Source organism: Cyprinodon variegatus, unplaced genomic scaffold (assembly GCF_000732505.1).
Source record: "Cyprinodon variegatus isolate N-32 unplaced genomic scaffold, C_variegatus-1.0 Scaffold18, whole genome shotgun sequence".
Lineage (NCBI taxonomy): Eukaryota > Metazoa > Chordata > Actinopteri > Cyprinodontiformes > Cyprinodontidae > Cyprinodon > Cyprinodon variegatus.
This window is the reverse complement of record NW_015150471.1, coordinates 894,188-902,568: the sequence shown is the minus strand read 5'-3', so window position 1 is coordinate 902,568 and position 8,381 is coordinate 894,188. Positions and strand designations below refer to the sequence as shown.

The window sequence follows — 8,381 nt, the reverse complement described above, 5'->3', positions numbered from 1 at the left end:
AGGAACGTCCTCCCCTCTACACTTAATGTTTTATGGAAAATGTTGCACAAAGATTATATCAGCAGGCATCTGGATTATTGACAGTAACCGCCACTTCCAATAGGGCAATAACTCATCATTTAGACACAACAGCTTTCTATACATTATTGAATTATTTGGTAAAGTTAAATGGGAGACTCATGGTCCAGACTTGTATTACTCTAAAAGGAGATTTTGCTGCATATTGTTGATTGCTTTTTTTTGGGAATTTTTGGATATCATTTTTAAATGATCTCATATCTTCTTTAATAATCAGTATCAAAAGAAACTTTAGCTCAGACTTTAACTTTAATTAAAACGCGCCTTTAATGGCCATGCCTTTAATCTTTTACGTGGCTGACAGAAAAGAAAGGTTTGGACACTTTGTATGTTTAAAGTGGGAAATCTGTAAACACTTGTTGAAATATAAGGGGGTTTATTTCCAGGTAAAGATACACCAAGAGGAAAAAAATATCTAAGCAGTTTATCAAACAGGTGGTGCTCTCAGATATCTAATAAATGGGGCAGAATGTTATAACACTGCATTGGTAATTTCAACAGGAACAACAATCACATTCTGCACATGAGGCTCCTGACCACACTGGACCTCTTTGCAGTTTGTGTTAAAGAGTTCTTGGCTTGCTGCAGTTAGTAAAACCTCTTGCTCCATTTCATCAGCAAGGTCTGTATTACTTCCATAGAAAACCCCCAGCCTACGTGCAAGCAACCCTTCTTTCTCTGGAGGATCCTCACCTTTGTTGTTTCTACCAATCCTTTTCAATCTGTGCATAAAAGCAGCATGGCATATGCAGCGCTTCAGAAGGTATTTGCGGTAAGCTCGTTGAAGAACGACAGCCGCATGTTGCTCTTCCTTGTGCCGTACTGTTGTGGTAATTGGTGCAAAGGAGTCCTTCGTGGGGTTGCTCAGGACGAACTTGGCCTCAATGCTTTCTCGCATTGCTGCCATCTCCACCGTATCTCCCAATACCATCTGTGTGACAGCCATCAATACATCCAAGCAGTGGATCCTGTCCCCAATAACCAGGGGCAGATCCATTTTAATCAGATGATGCCGGTTGGGCTTGGCCACCCTGAGAGGCTCCTGCAAAGTATCACAAAAATCTGAAAGCTGGCTGTACTCAATAAACATCGTTCCATCCAAGTCAAATTTCTCCCAAGTTTCGTTGAACATCTCAAAGTCCTCCTCACAAAGTGGGTCACCGCTCTCTTCTTGAGCCACATTGAAGTTCTCCAAGATGATGGCAATGTACATGTTGACCACCACCAAGAATGAAATGATGATGTAGCTGCAGAAGAACATCATCCCCATCCCCGGGTTTCCACAGTTCCCCTTTACGTCCGTCCCTGGATTCTCAAATTCAGGGTCGCAGTCTGGAGGTTCCCTGTTCAAAATCGGAAGCATAAGCCCATCCCAGCCAGCAGATGTCGTAATCTGAAACAAGCAGATGATGCTGCCGCCAAAAGTCTCAAAGTTGAAAATATCATCAATTCCAGCTTCTTTCTTGACATAGGCAAAATTTGACATGCCAAATATAGAGAAGATGAACATAATCAGGAAAAGAAGAAGGCCGATGTTAAACAATGCAGGAAGGGACATCATTAGGGCAAAAAGAAGCGTCCGGATACCCTTAGCTCCTTTAATAAGGCGCAGAATCCTGCCAATCCTGGCTAGTCTGATCACTCTGAAGAGCGTAGGGGAAACAAAGTACTTCTCAATTAAGTCTGACAGCATTGTACCTGAAAAGGAAGAGAACATTAATTATAACATGCTGGTTCTGGATATGTTTAGAGTGAAAGCAATTAACATATCTTGCCCACCTGCTATTGACAAAATGACCACGATGAAATCAAAAACATTCCATCCATTGGTGAAGAAGTACTGCCTCAGCGCGAAGAGCTTCAACACACACTCTCCGGTGAAGACAACGATGAAGGCAACGTTTAACTTAAAGAGGAAATCCTCTTTCTCCGGGCTTTGGTCGTCTGTTTCTACCATCATGGTCACCATATTGAGGCAGATTAAAACCATGATGAAGATGTCAAAGACCTGTTGACTGATGAAATCAAACACCATGCCCTGGACCGGGTTCTGCAAAGTTAGAGAGAGATAGAGAGGGTTAGTCGGCTTGTCCAAAAACATGACTGTTAACTGTCATCTCTAAATGGTCCAGTTGTGTGTGGATGGTTGTATGTCTTTGTGTTTCCCTGGCAACCTGTCTAAGTTAGGTAAGTGAGAGAAGATGGATGAATATATTTGATTAACTCTGACAGCAACCTTGCTTATGGTGTTATGTGACCATACCCACTGCCAAATAAGTCTGCCAATGAGCTCACAATGACCTTCAAATGGTTAACGCTTCCTCATGGACTCAATTATTTAGAGTTATAAAGCATATTTTTATTTAACACTTCCCAACTCTTATTAAATTCAAGCATAATCAACAATATTATGGGAATGGAGTTCTGTTTACTTGTATGATTTAACTTAATGTTGCATCTTACATCTTTTTAGCCACTGATCCACATCATCATCTGTCTAAATCTACAGCTTAATTCAAAGTTGAAAGGAAACAGTCAGTAAAAAGAAGGTCAGATGATGAAAAACAAATGGTTTTCTTTTTGTTATCTAATTCAGATTGTAACATTCATCATTTTTTATATTTTCAATCAACTTAAAAAAATGTCTGATTTGATCTTTTACCAAACATGTTTGTATGGGTGGTTGAAAACATTGCAGATCATCTTTGTATAGCATACAAATCTCTGTGGTATAAAAATTGCTTTAGACTGTATTTTCCTCTATCAGATCTCTGCCATCACATAGAAAAAGATCACTTGTTCACAAAAAAATACTCCTGCTTGTAAAAAAAGAGATTGAAAGCCTTTTGCAATTATATCTGCTGGTTGCACCCACTAAGTTCAGTCTAAACGTTTTGGACTGCAGTTTCCTCATGTACTTTTGTTTTTAGTCTCTTAAAGCTCAATTTCCATAATGTATTATCCTCCTGGCAGTTGTTATCTCTTAATATTACACAGTGACACCTGCTGGCCATGCTTGGGTCTGCACATGAAAAAGAACTGAACTAACCATGGCCTATGATATTAATTGATTGCTCATGTCTGAGCAATGACCCTGCAGCTCTTACTTGCCTTTGGTCGTGGAATTGGCTTCTGTGGCTTCTTTGAACCGAGTTTCTTCATGGCCTCGTAGTATTTTTTCTGTTCATCTGTCATAAAAATGTCTTCATCTCCAAATTGCAGACATAGAACAAAACAATAACAGATTTTTCAAATAAATCGTACAAACTCTAGCACAAACTCCTTTAATGAAAGTACTTATCTTTTTCTTTTGTTGGTTGAAATTGTCAATGATGACACCGATGAAAAGATTTAGGGTGAAGAAAGAACCAAAAATGATGAAGATGACAAAATAGATGTACATGTAAAGGTTGATTTCATAAGATGGTTGCTCCTCAACCTAAATAGAAAAAAAATGTAAAAGCTTAGGCTTGAAACACAAACACCTGTAAGAGTATTATGCAGATGTTTTTTTTTCTGCTGTCTGTGTTTTGCTTGAGATCTCACCATAAATGACACACATTTACTAGGCTAAATGAGTGGGTATCAATAATTCTCAATCAATTTTTAAGGTAAATGTAATAGTCTTATCTTATATGTTTTGATATGTATAGAAATGTGTTTTTTTTTTTAACATAAAATCAACTATAAAATTAATTATCATTCTCTAAAAATTAATTTTGTGATTGAGCGACATAATGGCTAATTAATTTAGTGCAGGAGGGGTTCCCTCTTTGGATAATGCAAACTGTGTACTATTCACTGAATGGCGCTAAGAATCAAACCAACACCAAACTACAAACTACATAATAACCAAAGGAAAATACAAAGTCTGTGGTGCAAAATGAGACTTATCACGGCAGAATATGGCCTGTTGATCAGGGCGGATTCTGAGTGCAACATTCAAGTTTGCATTTCAGAGTAAAGATATTATATAAAATTAGAAAATTATTTTTGAAGGGAGAAAATATTGAAAAAAAAAAAAGGACTTAAACTAGGTTCAGAGATATCACATGCAGGATAAAAGTTCAGTTTGACCCTGAACTAAGGATGCATTGTTAAAAAGCTGTAGTGTTTTTTCGTAATACCAATGTACACATAACAATGAAGGTTAATACCTCTCTTGAGTCAACAGCAGCATACATTATGTCCATCCACCCTTTAAAAGTTGCCTGGAATCAGACAGAATAATCTTAAAACATTTGGCCCCAAAAAATCAAGACAAACAAAAAAAAAAATCCTCACCACTTGAAGCAGGGAGAGGTAGCCCGTGCCAACATTGTCATAGTTAATTTTGACGTTAACCCAGCGAGCTTCTTGTGTGGCTTCTTGAAGGGCCAAGCACTCACTTCGATTGTTGACCTCAGATATAGGGAAAAGCTCCTCTGTGGTCGTGTTGATGCATCGATAGAACTTCCCCGCAAACAAATTAACCCCCATAATGCTGAAGATGAGCCAGAAAATCAGACACACCAGGAGTACATTGAAGATGGAGGGAATCGCTCCAACCAGAGCATTAACCACTACCTGCACAAAAGAAATACCTTATGTAAACTATACAGACATGTCAATAATTAAAACAGCAATTTTGTTGTTAAGACAAAGAAACAAATCTTTGAAGTTGTTTTGAACTAACCTCAAATTAGTTTTTACTACTACAGCAAACAGCCTTGTTGTTAGTAAGCTATTAAAAAGCAAAAAAAGGGGGCAACCAATCAGTGTCCTACAACAGTGCAGTCAATATAGCAAAGTTTTGTTATTTTTAGACATTCAGTCAATTTAAATGTTAACGTTGAAACTCAAAATGAAAGAGCATACCCTCATTCCTTCAAATCTTGATAGCGCTCGAAGAGGCCTTAGCGCTCTGAGGGTTCTCAGGGATTTGATCGGACCAAGATCAGAGTAGCCAATCCAGTTTGCAACTAAACTAATCAAGGAAACCTGCCAGCAAATAAAAACATTTCCTATTCAGGGGTTAGCATAGACTTAAACTGATGTAAATCTTGACTATATATATTTTTTTCTGTTACAAATTGTGTAAGCCAACTTTGGAACTTCCCAAATAGACTTACATCCACGATGAAGAAGTCTAACCAACACCAAGCGTTGGTGAAATAGGCCTTGAAGCCGTATGCAACCCATTTAAGGAGCATCTCAATGACAAACACGTAGGTGAAAACCTTGTCTGCATATTCAAGAATTATTTTAATGGTTCGTCGTCTTTCTATGTATATATCTTCAAAGGCCTGTGAGAAAAAAAGAGCATCGTCTGAATGTTCTATGGAAAAATAAAGATTTCTGGATGACATAGTGGGATGACTGCTCTCACCAGAGCGCCGCTGCTGAGGAGGATCATGAAGATGATGAAGGTTTCAAACCAGTCATGCTCCACTATGTTGAAACACGTTTTTCTAAGATTCCACCATTTTTTCCCTTTGCCACTGGTTATATCCACAGTCAGACATGGCCATTTGCTCACACAGTCTAAAGAATAGGAGAAAACATGGTATTTTTCATTAAGTGGCCTGTTATGATTTTAAATTTATTGACTAAGATATTCTTATGAGTGTTTGGTCATACTGTCAGTGAAGCACGCCTCTGGCTCCGGTGGTTCCGGTTCTTCCTCCTCCTCTTTTTCAGGCTCAGGCTCCGGCGGTTGATAGTCAGCTGTGCTGCAGACTGAAGAATCCCCGTCATCATGCTCATTTATGGTAAAAAGTAAAGAATTGCATTAGTATCTATCTGGGCCCCAGTTGAAAACAATAATAAACAGAGTTACTGATATAGACCTTCTTACTTTGATTTTCGCAGGAATACTAGTTTCTTCTTCTAGGGTTTTCTGGAATAATTTCTAAACAAAAGATATCAGAAGACATGTCTGTAAACAAATCCCTCAAATTAAAGTGTAATTATTATTATTTGCTTGTGTCTTACTGTGTTTTCCTGATCGTCTCTCTGCAGTGAGCTCTCAGAAAGATCACTATCTTCTGTATCGTCCTCATCATCCTCATAATCGTCACTCAGATTTTCATAATCAGATTCTCCTTCAGCAATTGGCACGTTCAAAGTGAAATCTTCATCCACAGTGAATCCTGTGGGTTGGCTTTGCACTGGGTCATCTAATATCCCATCAGGGGCTTTAAAAGCCAGACGGGAATCCAAATGGTTCATTTCAACTTCCTCAGTTTTATTCTTGACATCATCCATGATGTCCTTATCAGTGTCCTTGAATCGTTTACCGAGTACATGCTGGATTCGTTGTACGATAAATCCTTTTAACCACTCAATGCCTCGTGAGATCCTCCCAATAGCAATCTGCAAATTGTTCATCTCTCCGTCGTCATCCACCGCTGAGAGGTTGTCTCCACTGAATGAACTGAGTAGCAAGGCCAAGAAGAGGTTCAAAACCTGAGAAGAAAGATTGATGGGTTTAATGCTTTGAATTACAATTCTGATCATTCACACATAAACTCAGGAGGATTCGATTTTTATCTTTATACAGGTCTCTGTTACTGTATTAGTAACAGAATTCTGGTCTCGTTTGGAATCAGGTCACACAAAAACACGTTGCTAGCCTGCTAATGTAGACATGCCTATATCTCGAAATGATCTCTAATGATCTCTCTTCCTGTTTAGCAGGTTATTAGAGCTACATAGTTACAGAGCTACAACACAAGCACACCAGGCAAATAAGACATTTGGAAGAAGACTAAATACTAAAAATAAGAGTAAAGGGAAGTACAGATTTATTTTCATGCTCACTGTACATTGTTTAGGTATAACTGAGGCTACACAAGCTCAGTGGCAAGAATGTTCTGGGTTCGATCCCCGTCCGGGGTCTTTCTGCATGGAGTTTGCATGTTCTCCCTGAGCATGCATGGGTTCTCTCCGGGTACTCCGGCTTCCTCCCACAGTCCAAAAACTTGACTGTTAGGTTAATTCTCTAAATTCTCCTTAGGTGTGAGTGTGTGCGTGAGTGGTTGTTTGTCCTGTTTGTCTCTGTGTTGCCCTGCGATGGACTGGCGACCTGTCCAGGGTGTACCCTGCCTCTCACCCATTGACAACTGGAGATGGGTGTTAGAAAATGAATAAATGGATGGATGAGGCCACACAAGGATAGATTGGGGTGAACTCATGCATCGTGCATTGTTTCAAACACCATTTTGGATGTATTCTATGAATAAAACAGGAAGTTCTAAAAGAAAAATGGAGCCAATAGAGGGTGTGATAAAGTAGCTCACTGGTGTAAGTAAATAAATCTTCAATCCAATAAGAACAATTAATGAAACTGCATGAATTCATTACTTTAGTATTTATATTCAGCCTTCATATTTCAATAGCATGTCATTAAAATATGTCATACTTTTATTCCTGTTTATGGGGAAACATGATTTATTTCTGCATCAGTTATAATCAACCCTGCTATCAAATGACTTTAGCTTTGCCCCCGGTAAGCCCCTTTGCCACCTGAGCTTTGCTCGCTCAGCTGTTGGTGTTTGCTCCTGAAGCAGTAGCCGGCTCACTTGAATCTCAGCAAATGCACAAGGTCAAGACCTCAGTTTGCAGGTTCAAGTGGTTAAATCAACATAGAAGTTCTGCCTTTATTTTCACTATTCACCTTTAATTTAATGCAGACGATTTGCATCTTGTGTTGAATGCGAAGATGTAAGGCACCCAGAAAACTGTGTTTATGTTTGCAAGACATAGTTGACCCAATACTTCAGTCAGAGCTTGACGATGAGCCATTTCCTTTTTATTTCTATGAATAACCTGAGAGGAAATTGTTTTGGCCCTCACAATAAAATATGATCCTGTAATGATGTCTGACAGTGATCCTCTACAGGGCCTTAATACCCAAAGCAAAGATAAAAGGTCAAAGCCTGAACATAGATGTTTTATTTTCAACATAAAATAACATTTTAATCTGTGTTGAATGCGTTTCTTAAGTAATTGTTAGCTTATGTATTTTATAAAAGACTCAGTTAAAATATGTAGTTCATTTTATACTTTCTTTACATAAGAAAACAGATTGATCCTTGCATACAAGCTGTTCATGCAACGGCAGCTTGGGGTTAACGATCCAACAGAAAGACAAGTTGTTCACAAAATCTTGTATTTGTGGTATTAATATAAACTAACACTGACTTTAGAGAACAATTACAAAACAATTGGGCAACTAAATATCTTTACAGGAGTCAGGGGTGGATTTAAGAAATTTGAGGCCCTAGGCAAAGACAGTAATGGGGCCCCCTGAATCGAGAAGA

At 38.6% G+C, this 8,381-nt stretch overlaps 1 protein-coding gene across 1 annotated transcript in view; it reads right to left on the bottom strand.

Annotated features, from left to right (window-relative positions):
* Positions 1 to 212: 212 nt before the first annotated feature.
* The window catches only part of LOC107092725 (sodium channel protein type 4 subunit alpha A-like), an 18,636-nt gene continuing 10,467 nt past the window's right edge, over positions 213 to 8,381 (bottom strand). The window contains 11 exon segments of the mRNA XM_015387356.1: positions 213 to 1,776; positions 1,858 to 2,128; positions 3,190 to 3,294; positions 3,380 to 3,517; positions 4,236 to 4,289; positions 4,363 to 4,644; positions 4,936 to 5,058; positions 5,190 to 5,363; positions 5,447 to 5,601; positions 5,698 to 5,859; positions 6,084 to 6,525. Of these exon segments, the coding sequence (XP_015242842.1) occupies positions 551 to 1,776; positions 1,858 to 2,128; positions 3,190 to 3,294; positions 3,380 to 3,517; positions 4,236 to 4,289; positions 4,363 to 4,644; positions 4,936 to 5,058; positions 5,190 to 5,363; positions 5,447 to 5,601; positions 5,698 to 5,859; positions 6,084 to 6,525 (3,132 nt within the window). The 3' untranslated portion in view covers positions 213 to 550.